The sequence below is a fragment of the Carcharodon carcharias genome, chromosome 10, assembly GCF_017639515.1.
Source record: "Carcharodon carcharias isolate sCarCar2 chromosome 10, sCarCar2.pri, whole genome shotgun sequence".
NCBI lineage: Eukaryota > Metazoa > Chordata > Chondrichthyes > Lamniformes > Lamnidae > Carcharodon > Carcharodon carcharias.
This window is the reverse complement of record NC_054476.1, coordinates 71,984,880-71,999,343: the sequence shown is the minus strand read 5'-3', so window position 1 is coordinate 71,999,343 and position 14,464 is coordinate 71,984,880. Positions and strand designations below refer to the sequence as shown.

The 14,464-nt window shown below is 47.8% G+C and overlaps 1 protein-coding gene across 2 annotated transcripts in view; it reads right to left on the bottom strand.

Moving 5' to 3' along the window:
* The window catches only part of LOC121283400 (potassium voltage-gated channel subfamily KQT member 1), a 763,328-nt gene that overhangs the window by 197,919 nt on the left and 550,945 nt on the right, over window positions 1–14,464 (bottom strand). For both annotated transcript variants that reach the window (XM_041197951.1, XM_041197952.1), the window contains 2 exons: window positions 14,220–14,266; window positions 11,338–11,399 (listed from right to left, as the gene is read on the bottom strand). In XM_041197951.1, the coding sequence (XP_041053885.1) occupies window positions 11,338–11,399; window positions 14,220–14,266 (109 nt within the window). The remainder of the gene's footprint in view (window positions 1–11,337; window positions 11,400–14,219; window positions 14,267–14,464) is intronic.

The following is a 14,464-nucleotide window of genomic DNA, read 5'->3' as shown; positions in this document are numbered from 1 at the left end:
ACTCTCCTCTGCACCCTCTCCAGTGCAATCATATCCTTCCTATAGTGTGGCAACCAGAACTGCACACCGTACTCCAGCTGTGACCTAACTAGCGTTTCATACAGCTCCAACCTAACCGCCCTGCTCTTATATCCTATGCCTCAGCTAATAAAGGCAAGTATCCCATATGCTTTCTTAACCACTTTATCTACTTGTGCTGCTGTCTTCAGGGATCTATGGACTTGTACACCAAGGCCTCTCTGATTCTCTGTACTTCCTAAGGTAAATCCTGTGGATTTGAAGCTGCGGACAGCAATTCCCCAGTGCTGGATACTTCATCTTGACTTTCAAGAACGTCACTGCATGCATGAAATTCCTCAGGACGTGTGAGGAGACAGGAACCTTGCAACAGCAATGCATGTTCATACTTACATACCAGCAAATGAATGAGGAGCAGGAGTAGGCCATTCGGCCCTTCAAGCCTGCTCCACCACCCAACAAGACCATGGCTGGTCTGATAATGGGCCTGCCCTCGACAACCCCTGACTCCCCTATGAGTCAAGAATCTATCAACCGCTGCTTTAAATATATTTATTGACCCAGCCTCCAGCGCTCTCTGGGGAAGAGAGTTTCAAAGATTCACAACCCTCTGAGAGAAAACATTTCTTCTCATCTCCTCATGGAGGAGTTGCTGTTTATTCTGTTGTCGCAAGAGGAAGTAGAGAGTCTGCAAAGGGATGTGGACAGGTTAAGTGAGTGGGCTAAAAATTGGCAAATGGAGTATAATGTGTGAAAATGTGAACTTGTCCACTTTGGCAGAAAGAATAGAAAAGCAGCATATTATTTAAATGGAGAGAGATTGCAAAACCCAGTGATACCGAGAGATCTGTCCCAAGAATATGAAGCCCTCCCTCCTATCCACATTTAAGGATGAGTTAGATAGTTTTTGATTGACAAGGGAGTCAAGGGTCATGGGGGCCAGGCAGGAAAGTGGAATGGAGGCCACCACTAGACCAGCTGTGCTATCACCGAATGGCAGAGCAGGCTCAAGGGGCCTGTTCCTACTTCTTGTAGCTTGTGTTCTCCTGCACCCATGCCTCAGGCAATGCATTGATCCCCCCATCTTCCAATTTTTTACTCTTGCTCGCACGTGGCACTGGGAGGAATCCTGAGATTAATACCTTCGAAGCCCTACTTTTTAAACTTCCTCCCTAGCTCCTGAAAATCTGACTGCAAGACCTTAATATTCTTTTGTTGGTTCCCGCTCGATAGATTAGGTTAAATTTACACCCACCCCCAACCTCCACCCCCAACCCTCTGCCTCTTTAGCCTGTTGCAGAGTTGACCATAAGACAGTAAGACGTAGGAGCAAAAGTAGGTCATTCAGCCCATTGGGCCTGCTCTGCCATTCAATGGGATCATGGCTGCTCTGATAATCCTCCACTCCACATTCCTGCCTTTTCCCCATAACCCTTGATTCCTGACTGATTAAAAATCTGTCAGTCTCAGCCTTGAATATACTTAATGACCCAGCCTCTACAGCCCACTGTGGTAAAGAATTCCACAGGTTGACCACCCTCTGAGAGAAGAAATTCTTCCTCATCTCTGTCTTAAGTGGGCACCCCCTTACTCTGAGATTATGCCCACTGGTCCTAGACTCTCCCACAAGGGGAAACAACTTCTTAGCATCTACCCTGTCAAGCCCCCTAAGGACCTTTCAATAAGGTCGCCTCTCATTCTTCTAAACTCCAAGGACTAAACCCAACTACTCAACCTCTCCTCATAAGAAAATCCCTTCATACCTGGGATAAACCTAGTGAACCTTCTCTGGACTGCCTCTGATGCCAATATATCTTTCCTTAGATAAGGGGCCAAAATTATTCACAGTATTCTAGGTGTGGTCTAACTAGTCCTTGTATAGAACATAAACAGAATTACCTGGAAAAACTCAGCAGGTCTGGCAGCATCGGCGGAGAAGAAAAGAGTTGACGTTTCGAGTCCTCATGACCCTTCGACAGAACTAGGTGAATCCCAGGAAGGGTTGAAATATAAGCTGGTTTAAGGTGGTGGTGGTGGTGGTGGTGGTGGTGGTGGTGGTTGGGGGGGGGGGGGGGGGGGGGGTGGTGGTAGTTGGGTGGGGGGAGAGAAGTGGACGGGGGTGGTGAGAGAAGTGGAGGGGGGTGGTGTGGTTGTAGGCAAAAGCAGTGATAGAAGCAGATCATCAAAAGATGTCACAGACGGCAGAACAAAAGAACACATAGGTGTCGAAGTTGGTGATATTATCTAAACGAATGTGCTAATTAAGAATGGATGGTAGGGCACTCAAGGTATAGCTCTAGTGGGGGTGGGGGGAGCATAAAAGATTTTAAAATATTTAAAAATAACGGAAATAGGAGGGAAAAAGAAAAATCTATATAATTTATTGGAAAAAAACAAAAGGAAGGGGGAAGAAACAGAAGGTGGGTGGGGATGGAGGAGGGAGGTCAAGACCTAAAGTTGTTGAATTCAATATTCAGTCCGGAAGGCTGGAAAGTGCCTAATCGGAGGATGAGGTGTTGTTCCTCCAGTTTGCGTTGGGCTTCACTGGAACAATGCAGCAAGCCAAGGACAGACATGTGGGCAAGATAGCAGGGTGGAGTGTTGAAATGGCAAGCAACAGGGAGGTTTGGGTCATTCTTACGGACAGACCACAGGTGTTCTGCAAAGCGGTCGCCCAGTTTACGTTTGGTCTCTCCAATGTAGAGGAGACCACATTGGGAGCAACAAATGCAGTAGACTAAGTTAGGGGAAGTGCAAGTGAAATGTTGCTTCACTTGAAGGGAGTGTTTGGGCCCTTGGACGGTGAGGAGAGAGGAAGTGAAGGGGCAGGTGTTACATCTTTTGTGTGGGCATCGGGTGGTGCCATAGATGGGGGTTGGGGAGTAGGGGGTGATGGAGGAGTGGACCAGGGTGTCCCGGAGGGAACGATCCCTACGGAATGCCGACAGTGGGGGTGAAGGGATGATGTGTTTGGTAGTGGCATCCTGCTGGAGTTGGCGGAAATGGCGGACGATGATCCTTTGAATGCGGAGGCTGGTGGGGTGATAAGTGAGGACAAGGGGGACCCTATCATGTTTCTGGGAGGGAGGAGAAGGCGTGAGGGCAGATGCGCGGGAGATGGGCCGGACACGGTTGAGGGCCCTGTCAACGACCGTGAGTGGAAAACCTCGGTTAAGGAAGAAGGAGGACATGTCAGAGGAACTGTTTTTGAAGGTAGCATCATCGGAACAGATGCGATGGAGGCGAAGGAACTGAGATAATGGGATGGAGTCCTTACAGGAAGCGGGGTGTAAGGAGCTGTAGTCAAGGTAGCTGTGGGAGTCAGTAGGCTTGTAATGGATACTGGTGGACAGCCTATCACCAGAGATTGAGACAGCGAGGTCAAGGAAGGGAAGGGAAGTGTCAGAGATGGACCACGTGAAAATAATGGAGGGGTGGAGATTGGAAGCAAAATTAATAAATTTTTCCAAGTCCCGACGAGAGCACGAAGCAGCACCGAAGTAATCATCGATGTACCGTAGAAAGAGTTGTGGAAGGGGGCCGGAGTAGGACTGGAACAAGGAATGTTCCACATACCCCATAAAGAGACAGGCATAGCTGGGGCCCATGCGGGTACCCATAGCCACACCTTTTATTTGGAGGAAGTGAGAGGAGTTGAAGGAGAAATTGTTCAGCGTGAGAACAAGTTCAGCCAGACGGAGGAGAGTAGAGATGGATGGGGATTGTTCGGGCCTCTGTTCGAGGAAGAAGCTAAGGGCCCTCAGACCATCCTGGTGGGGGATGGAGGTGCAGAGGGATTGGACGTCCATGGTGAAGAGGAAGTGGTTGGGGCCAGGGAACTGGAAATTGTTGATGTGACATAAGGTGTCAGAGGAATCACGGATGTAGGTAGGAAGGGACTGAACAAGGGGAGAGAGAAGGGAGTCAAGATAATGAGAAATGAGTTCCGTGGGGCAGGAACAGGCTGACATGATTGGTCTACCGGGACAGTCCTGTTTGTGGATTTTGGGTAGGAGGTAGAAGCGGGCCGTCTGAGGTTGGGCGACTGTCAGGTTGGAAGCTTTGGGAGGAAGATCCCCAGAGGAGATGACGTCAGTGACAGTCCTGGAAACAATGGCTTGATGTTCAGTGGTGGGGTCATGGTCCAGGGAGAGGTAGGAGGAAGTGTCTGTGAGTTGACGCTCAGCCTCCGCGAGGTAGAGGTCAGTGCGCCAGACAACAACAGCACTACCCTTGTCAGCGGGTTTGATGACGATGTCAGGGTTGGACCTGAGAGAATGGAGTGCAGTAAGTTCAGCGAGAGAGAGATTAGAATGGGTGAGAGGAGCAGAGAAATTGAGACGACTAATGTCGCGCCGACAGTTCTCAATGAAAAGATCAAGAGAAGGTAAGAATTCAGAGGGAGGGGTCCAGGTGGAGGGAGAATATTGGAGGTGGGTGAAAGGATCCGTTGAACGGGGAGAGGACTCCTGCCCAAGGAAGTGAGCCCGGAGACGAAGACCACGGAAGAAGCGTTCAGCATCGTGCCGAGCCCGAAATTCATTAAAGGGAGGGCGTAGGGGTATGAAACTAAGTCCTTTGCTGAGCACTGAACGTTCAGCATTGGAGAGGGGAAGGTCAGGGGGTATAGTGAATACACGGCTGGGGCTGGGATAGGAAGATGGGGTGGGGACGGAGGGACAGGCAGGGGTGGAGGGTCCTAGATGGGTGTTGGTGTCGATGAGTTGTTGGAGCAACTGTTTCCAGGTAATTCTGTTTTTGTTTTGGATTTCCAGCATCTGCAGTTTTTTGTTTTAGTCCTTGTATAGTTTTAGCAAGACTTCCCTATTTTTTATACTCCATTCCCTTTGAATTAAAGGTCAACATTCCATTTGCCTGCCCTATTACGTGCTGAACTTGTATATTAGCTTTTTGGGATTCATGCACAAAGACTCCAAAATCCCTCTGTGCTGTAACCTTCTGCAGTCTTTCTCTATTTAAATAATATTCATCTCCTCTACTCTTCCTGCCAAAGAGCATAACCTCACATTTTCCCACATTATATTCCATCTGCCAAGTTTTTACCCACTCACTTAACCTGTCTATATCCCTCTGTAGATTCTTTGTGTCATCCGCACCACTTGCCTTCCCTTCTATTTTTGTGTCATCCGCAAACTTGGTGATAGTACATTCACTTCCCTCAAATAAGTCATTAACATACATTGTAAATAATTGAGGCCCCAGCACTGATCCCTGTGACACTTCACTAGTTACAGATTGTCATCCTGAAAATGCTGCCCTTGTCCCAACTCTACAGCCAGGCACACTTCGTTAGCATGCTAACATTTTCTCCCTCAATGCCTCGTCCTGTGACTTAACACCTGGGGCAGGATTTTGAGGTTGTCGGGCAGGCATGGTGGGCAAGCCCAGGAGCGACATGGAAATGGTCAGCTGCCTGCGATTGGCTCCCAACCACGATTTCATGCTGGCGGGCCTTAATGTGGCTCATCACTGGTCGGGAAGGGTGCCTGTCAGCCGCTGGGTTCAGTGGTGACCCGGAGGCTGGTTTAAAAATGGCCCAGGCAGCCCCTGGGTCTGTTGTGTGTTTGCAAACTCAAATGGTGGAGTCAAGTGTGGCTGGAGACGCCAGGTTGGAGGGCAGGCTGGGCGGGCACTCGGTCCCCCGCTTTTCAGTAGAGTGTTTGCCGTCCTGCTGGAGGATGTGGCTGCCAGGAAGGACACCCTTGTCCCCAGAGATGGGAGGAGGAGGCTACTGCAGCTCACAAAGAGGGCATGGGAGGAGGTGGCAGCATTGGTGAGCAGTCATGACGTGATGCAGCGTACATGGGTGCAGTGCCAGAAGTGCTTCAATGACCTGCTGCGCTCAGGAAGGGTGAGTACCATGCTGGCAGGGGTCAGCGTGCAGAAGTGTGGCCATTCCCAGAGCTGGCCAAGGGGTTGAGCCCTGGCTGCTTGGACTGAATGCCTGGCGGCTTGAGGGCCGCGGCTCGGGTGTGCCCTGCCCGGTGCTCCTGAGTTGGGGTTGGCCAGACTGCAATGGTGCTGCAAGTAAAGAGTGGATGAATCAAAGTTCCTTTGTCCTTTCAGTAGAAGACAAGCATTAACCAAGCAGAGAGGGCACGTTAAGGTGGAGGCCCACCCAACCTCCTGATGCTCAACAGGTTAGAGCAGGATGCCCTTGAGCTCGAGAACTGGCACGGTCCCCATGCAACTGGGCGTGCAGAGGTGGGGGTGCCAGACGAAGGTAAGGGTGCAGTGCACAGAGGTGAGAGTTTCAGATTGTGCAACCATCCTAGTGTAGTCTCCTCATTGATGTGAGCCTCAAACCTGGAGTCCCCAATGATCAGTGAAAGACGATGGCACCATGATGCAAATCTCCATGGTCTCACCAGGGTGCCTGGCATGCACAGTGACAGAGTGATGACTTAAACTAATGACATGTCCTTGTTCTCCCTTTTAGGTTTGCTAGCACGTAATCGCTCTCTGGACCCTGAAGGGGCACCCATGACACCGGAGGACCACCGTGCTTCACTTGCACCTGCGTCACACCCACTCTCTGAAGCAGGCACGAGCGCAGATAATTGCACCTCGGAGGGCATTAGATCAATAGCAAGTATGCTGGTGCACATTGGTGAGGGCACTTCACACTCGCTTGAGGTGCAGGCAGAGGCAGAGACTGCCCAGGGCGCTGGCAGTCAGAGGACTGCTGGGAACCAGAGCAATGCTCAGTCGAAGGCTGGTGTTGAGCCTCTGGAGTTGTCCATTAGGCAGCAAATACTGGATGTCCAGCGAGATGTGCGGGAGGATCTGGTGGAGATCCATGAGGGTATGTGTGCCATGGTCTCCTTGAGAAAGAGTCCACGCAGAGCATCAGCACTGCGTTGACCCTCATGGCTGAGCGCGCTGCCTCCTCCATTGAGAGAGTGGCAACTCTCATGGAGAGGCAGCTCCAGGGACAGAATAAAGGGTAACTGGGGGTGTGCTCGGACCTGCAAGCCCTCACATAGGCTCTGACCTCAGGTGGTCAGTGTTAGTGTGGGAGATAGATGAGGCACCCGGTATCCTAGCTAGAGGCTCGTCCATCAATGGTGAGCAGGGAGGTCCAGAGCAACCTCACGTTGGCGCACGAGCTGCTTGTCATCTCTGTAGGCTTCTCTCAGGGTGCTCTGCATGACGGCAGCACTTCCTCCGCCCTCTGCCAGTGCCCATCGCATTTGATGAGGCTGCAATGATTGGGGAGATGCCAGCCATGGAAATGTCTGCTCCCTCCCAGGCAGGGCCAGCACAGGCTCCACTGGCCAGAGGACGACCACCAAGGTCACCAAGGCCAACAAAACAGCAGAGTCAACAGGCTGTTTCCAATGCCGGTGTCAGCGAGGGAAGGCACCAAGACATAGCACCCGCAAATGTAAGTTAAAGACATCATGAGCACAAGAGGGATAGTTCATGGATGATTTTCTGTTCATTTATGTTTGATTTATCTTTACTGCTCAGGGAATGAAGGCCAGAGAAGGTTATGTAATTTATTTTTGGATTGTCAAAAATGAGGTAAATATTGTTTTTGTCGTAATGGTCTGAGTATGCTTCACCTTTTTATTTGGTGCAGGGTATGCCAGTATGTAATGCTGGATGTGAGTGGCTCTAAACTTTATTGCACAGGCAATGAGTGGACTTTAGGTTGAAATGAAAGGGTCCTTTCAGACACCTGGGATGGAGGCGGCAGCCCTGGCATGAGGTGGAAGTTGGTCTTTAGCAGCCTAGCTGAAGGATCGTTGGATCAAGGCATCCCTGGTGGCCCTGCCTCCCTGGCGGTTCCAGAGGTCTGCCTCCACACCCACAGCATTCTTCTCACCCTTGCTCCTGTTCTGACTCACTACTGGACTCATCCTCTGTGGTCTGTGCACCTATGTCAAGATCCTCCTCCTCCAGTGAGTCCCCCCTTGCCAGTGCCAGATTGTGGTGAGTGCAACATGCAACCACGATCAGTGACACCCGCTCTGTGGGTATTGTAGTGCTCCCCCTGAATGGTCCAGGCAATGGAAGTGAATGTTGAGAAGACCTATGATCCTCTCTATCACCACCCTTGTGGAGGCATGACTCATATTATAACACTGCTCTGCCTCTGTTCTTGGGTGGCAGAGAAGCGTCATGAGCCACTTCTTCAATGGATAGCCCTTGTCACCCAGCAGCCATCCACCCAGCTGGGCTGGAGCACTGAATAGTCTTAGCACCTGGGGGTATCTCAGGATATAAGCACCATGGGAGCTGCCAGGGTACCTTGCACAGACTTGCAGAATCTGCATCCTGTGGTCACACACTATCTGCACGTTCATGGAGTGGAAGCCCTTCCTGTTGATGAAGGCACCCGGCTGACCCGCTGGCATCTTGATGGCCACATGTGTGCAGTCGATGGTACCCTGGACGCGGGGAAACCCAGCAATCGCTGCAAAGCCTCTGGCTCCCTCTGCCCGGCTAGCCTCATCCGTATGGTAAAGAATAAAGGCCAGTACCCACCTGAACAGAGCTTCTGTCACCAGCTTGATGCAACTAGGGACAGCTAATTAGGACACTCCACACAGATCCACCACTGACCCATGGAAAGAACTGGAGGCATAGAAGTTGAGGGCCACTGTGACCTTCAGAGCCACTGGCATGGGCTGTCCACCTGCACAGTCAGAGCTGATCTCAGGTCCAATCATTTGACAAATGGAGGTCGCTATCTCCCTTGAGAGGCGGAGCCTCCTTCGGCATTCAGACATATTGAGATAGCTGCACCGCCACCTGTAAACCCTGGCAGCAGGATAGTGGCATCTTCTGCGGTCCCTTCCGCCTTGGACTACCTGCTGGTCCTTGGCCCCTTGTGCCTGTGCCTCTCCTCCCACAGGTCGCTCCCCTGGAAGCTGCATTGGGATGGCCTCCTCTCCATTCTGCCCCTCTCTTCCCCCTCAGAGGAGGTGCCACCAGCAGAGACCACAATCCCCATTACCAGGGTAACGGAAGGCTGTCTGACACCTGGAAGGGCCCAGATGGTCAAAATCCTCCGAGGGCCTTGGAGACACCAAATTGTCTTGAAATGAAACCTGGACACGTGAAGAATGAAGCCCCGAACAAGGATGAAACTGCCAAGTTTTTGAAAGTATCGGCTGGCCGCCTGCCTGTTTTGCCTGTGCGACAAGTACGAAATTGCACAGGCAACGAAAAATCGCTGTCAATTGGCTTTTAAATGGCCTTAAGTGGCCTCTTAACTAATGGCAGGCGCGGCTCTGGCACCCGGTTGCACCCGCTGACTGAAATATTGCCCGAGTGCACGATGAAGTCGGAACGCTCACCCGACGCCATCGCACACTATTTTACGCCCGATCGGTCAGGCGCATGTCTGCCCATGGGACGGACACACACACATACATACACAGAAACACACACACACACACACCCTTAGAGACAGTAATGGGTGAAAATAGGAAGGTACAGCAAACTACAGTTTGGCTCTCCCGAGAGTTCTTAGGTGCTAATTCAGCAAGACTGAGTTCATTCTAAAGTCAGGGGTAATTGGTTAATGAATACTGGGAAGACATATTTGGGGGCTTTCCACTGACTTTGGAATTCACCCATGAACAGAGCTAGGACAACAAAGCTTTGACATTCTGAGAAACGGCAAGCAGGACAATGCTACGATTTTTTTTTAAACTGAGATTCAGCAGAACTGGAAGTCCCCAAGTCCTTATTTAAAATCTCTACTCTTTGAAGATCACATCTGATTAACTAAAAAGTGGTAGCACACAATCAGAGTATCACAATCAGAATATCCTGACATAAATGCATTGAAGTCTAAAGGTTTTCGAACTCAAAAACAAATGATGTAACATCCAACAAGGGTTTTTTTTTCTCCCTGCATCGCTTGGAACATCTCCACAACTTTTTTTTAAAAAAGAGAATTAAAACGTTTTATTTTGTTACACAATCCAAGGTCTGCATTGAATAACTAACTGATGCTCTGATTTGATTACAAGCTAGTTATCTCACCGGGTAGTTCACAAGGTCACAAACTGCTCTCCTTGAACTGTTAACCCACGCTGATGTATGGTTGCACAAAGCTGGCTGCTCATTGCCCCACTCACCATTCTCCACGAGTAAGCCTAGATGGTCAAGGCAAAATTTTACAGACTACCGCAGCAGGGCCTCGAACACAGTGGGTGTCGTAATTGAATAATCAAGTGAGTATTACCTGTGATATTTTTTCCACTGATTTCCAGTGGATGGAAATATCATGAGGGCTACACCATTAATTATCTGATAAGCTGTCTGCTGTATTTAAGGCTTTGATTGTGCCCTGTGGTTCTGGAAAATTCCATCCACACTGTCAACTATAGGACTAATAATCTGGAGCAGGATCCCAGGCTGTTGTTTTTGTTTTGTTCTTCTCTCCCAACTTCAGAGTGCAAGGTCAGCTAACTGGTCAAAGTTTAAAGGTTAAATCCAATCCTTGTCTAGTCTGTCTGGCTCAATATGAACAGAGGTGGTGCACTTCCTGCTCAGCTGTATCCCAAGCCTTGTAACAACTCTTACATATCCGTTATTTGCCATAATATACTTCTTGCTCACCTGTGCCATTGCTCAGCTGTGAGTCACAGAACATTTGATGATTGACATACACAGAGCCACTGAGTTGAGGAAAGAGGGAGGGGCAGGGAGGTGCTGTGAGAATCAACAAACATTGCTCAGGCTTATCTCCAGAATGCTACAATATCATGTAAACAGTTCACTTTCCCGTGTAAAGTTAGCTTGTGAAGACATTATAACAACCGCCTGTAGGTTTCAAATTTTATAGTTTAGCATTTCAGATTGCAGTACACGAAGTATTTTGAAGACATATTTTTGTAATTAATGTGAGATGATCAAATTCCTTGTCCAGGTGACACAAATAACTATGGCTGAGAGTGTGGGGCCACCATTCATGTTCCTCTGATCTGGCCACTAGGGAAGGCAAGAGCACAACAGTGACCTTCCTTTGATTATCTCCTTTCCTATGAGAAGCCACCTGCTATCTACTCAGAGCCAACTCCACAGTATTAAGACTGAGATTAGGAACTCAGCGGGAGCATTGAACATACATCCTCCAATGTCACAATATTGCTTCAGCACCTTGCTAAATCCTGTACAAAATCTGAAGCAAAATGGATGTGTGAACTTGTCAAACTCATCAGCAATGTGAAGGCCAGTAAGATAGCAATTTCTGTTCAGTATCAATATATTAAGAACTCAAACAAACCAGATGTGTGTTTACAACCTCATGAAGTGCAAATCGTAAACCAGTCTTACCTTCTCTTCTACTCTATTAAGTCTTGCTCCAATTGTGTTCTTCCCCCTGTCCTGGCTCTTTTCTGAAATGTACCATGAGAAGGAGAATGAGCTCATTACTTGTTGCTGTATATTTTAAATGATTTAGCAGATACATTTGGATAAATATTTTTACAACTGATAAGAATAAATTGCATCACAAGCCTCCTGTAACTGCGAAGCTCGTTAAAGTATCAAATTCACACTTCAGAATTATTTTTTCCCCCACCAAATGGTCCCTGCAAACCAGATTAGCTTTCAGGCTAGAATGAGCTGTTATATCTTCAGACTTTACAACTGAATTGTAATTTTAACCATGTTAAAAAGAATGAACCACGTAGGATGTAAAACCATCTTTTCACCCAAAAGACAAGTCAGATAAGGTCAGTCTAATAATAAATAATGTCCAATCTTGTGCAAAACAGAGTACAGAAGAAGTAAAAACATATTTGAGTGGCTTTACTGAATGCTTTATGCTGCAATTTCTTTTATGGCCCACTTAGTGGATAAAGGTGCCAGTGCTGGGGAGGATCAAATAAACCATGAGCTTGATGCAGAGTGAAGTTCCCCTACACTTGCTGCAACCTCAGAAAACCTCCTGCCAACTACTTTTGTGGAATATTTTCAAGGCAGCTTTTCTGTAGGCTCTCTGAATGAAATCGATAGTTTCTTGCCAATAAATGTTGGATTATGTCTCGATCAGTACTACAGACTCATGCCTAAACCGTTCACAATTTGGGCAGGCACACTACTCTGCCCAAGGTAACCTCGCTGAACATTTCTTTCCCCTGCAGCCAATCTGGGTTAGATTCCACCCTCAAATTCAAACTGAAGATTGGAGGTATTTTTCATTCCTCACTTTTTTTGCATCCATTTTCATCCCTCCACTCCTCTTGAAAGCATTGACTGCCAGCTGAGGTTGAATTCCACAAGTGCCAGGCACCCTCTGATACATCACCCTAGCAAGCAATCATTATGCATAGCTGAGTGTTGGTAGGTCGTTCAACTGTGCAGCATTCCAGTCAAGCCTGATCGTGGCCTCCGCCAGTATCCGCACACTTTCTAGCACCCACTGGATCAACAGCAGGATTCGTGCCTGCTTTTTCTCTCTCTAATCTAGAACAAATTTCAACACTCTAACACACCCTACATTCTAAGTTTCTCATCACAACCCGATATCCACCATCTTACAACTATCTGAAGCCTCGCCTTGTCCAAAATTTCAAACTTGGACAAAAAGTCACTGCCAATCGCTTCCTCAGGTCTCCCTGCTTCAAACTCTTCTAAAATCATTCTCCTTCACTAGAAGAGAGTAATCCCCATCTCACTTTCCAGCTGGATCTGGACTGGAGGGCATTAATACCCGCTTTACACCCAGCAGACTCAGTACAAGTCTTCACCAGTTAATCTCAAACTGTCCTATCTGGTCTCTTCACCAATTGCAACTCATTCAAATTGTCTGTATTCCATTGTGAAATAAGCTACGCTTCCTTACCAACCTGGGCACTTCATTCCCTACAACCTCAACTGCCTTGACCCTACACTCTGGTATTGTCTTCTAAACCCCTCCACCACTACCTACCTCTCTTCCCTTTTTCAAAAACCACATTTAAACCTACCTCTTTAATCTAGCCTTCAGCCCCTTTTGCTAACCCTGCTCTCACCATTGCTTGGTGAATTATTATTTTCCCTCATCATCATGAAGCCCTTTAGAATGTCGTATTATTGCTGAAAAGAGAGACATGCTATCCAGCTTTTCATCTTGCACTCATCAGGACTGCTTGCAAGAAATTACCAACAGCAAAGGGGAACAACATTGGCAATGACTACACTTCAAACTCTTGGCTCAAAACCTGTTTTCATATCAAACAATCAAGGTTTATTAACAGTCTGCTTTTAAGGTGTAACTTGTATCCAACCAGGACCATTCTGACACAGGGTCGACCAAATACCATTAAATCGTGTAGGAGGTGTGGCTCCCAATTCGAATCACTGGTTCACATATCCAGTAACTGCCCATTCATTAAGAATGCCAGGATAAAAAGGCACAATAAAATTTTGGATCTCTTGCATCAGTTGCCATAATAACTGATTCTGGTTCCTTGGCCTTGGAGTTTGATCATTGGTTGGCAAGTGGACTCTGATGTGTTCCTCTGGTAGAGGTTTTGCCACGAAAAATGCAGCATTGAGTAGTTAACTGCCCATCTTTGTTCAAATTTAAACTGGGCAGGCCGAGTCTGATTGGTCAAGGTATTGGCCAGCAATCAGCACTCTCTTCTCATGCAGTGTAACTTGTTGTTCCCCTTGATAGTTGGTAATTTCTAGGGTGTCATCCTGATGAGTGCAAGACGAAAAGCTTTGATAGCATGTGGGTGGGGGGGGGGGGGGGGTGGTGGTGTTGTAATTAGCCCAGTTGGCTAAATGGCTGGAGTGTGGTTGCGATTAGCACCAACAGCATGACTTGAATTCTTCTTCCAGCTGAGGTGGATCTAACAGCCTACCTGCTCACCCTGCCCCTGAGAGTGAAAGGCAATGGCAAATCATCAGTGACAAAAACTGCCGGGGAAAACATGAAGCATCAGCATACAAAGAGCCAGGGATCTCCCTTTGGGCAGAGCACACATGAAGGATGATTTTGTTAAAGGCATTATTTAAGTGCAAATTATCATAATTGCTGTGCTGTGTCCTGGCTGTGATCAACAAACCCAACAGACTGGAATTGAACTCTTTCTAGCTTAACCGGTCACTTACATAATCCTTAGACATTGGGTGTGGGGCACAACATAAAAAATATACAGCCTTTCCACACTGAAGACCACTTTGAACTCTTTTGTCAGGTTGCATTCAGTGTTTGATATAGTTACCTGAGACAGTTAGGAACAATGAGGGTTTTCCTAAGGACTGGTCTAGTCTAGGAAATAAGATAAAAATCAAATTAACAATTAATTCAGCAAACAACTGATTTAATACTGTACACAAAGCAAAGGCAAACACTTGTTATTTTAAACGATTTAAAATTAAGAGACACAATATAAATAAGAAACAGATGCAGTGGAGTAGAATTTCCACTTTGGTCACAACCGATGATCCAGGTGCAAGTTGTGTCCAA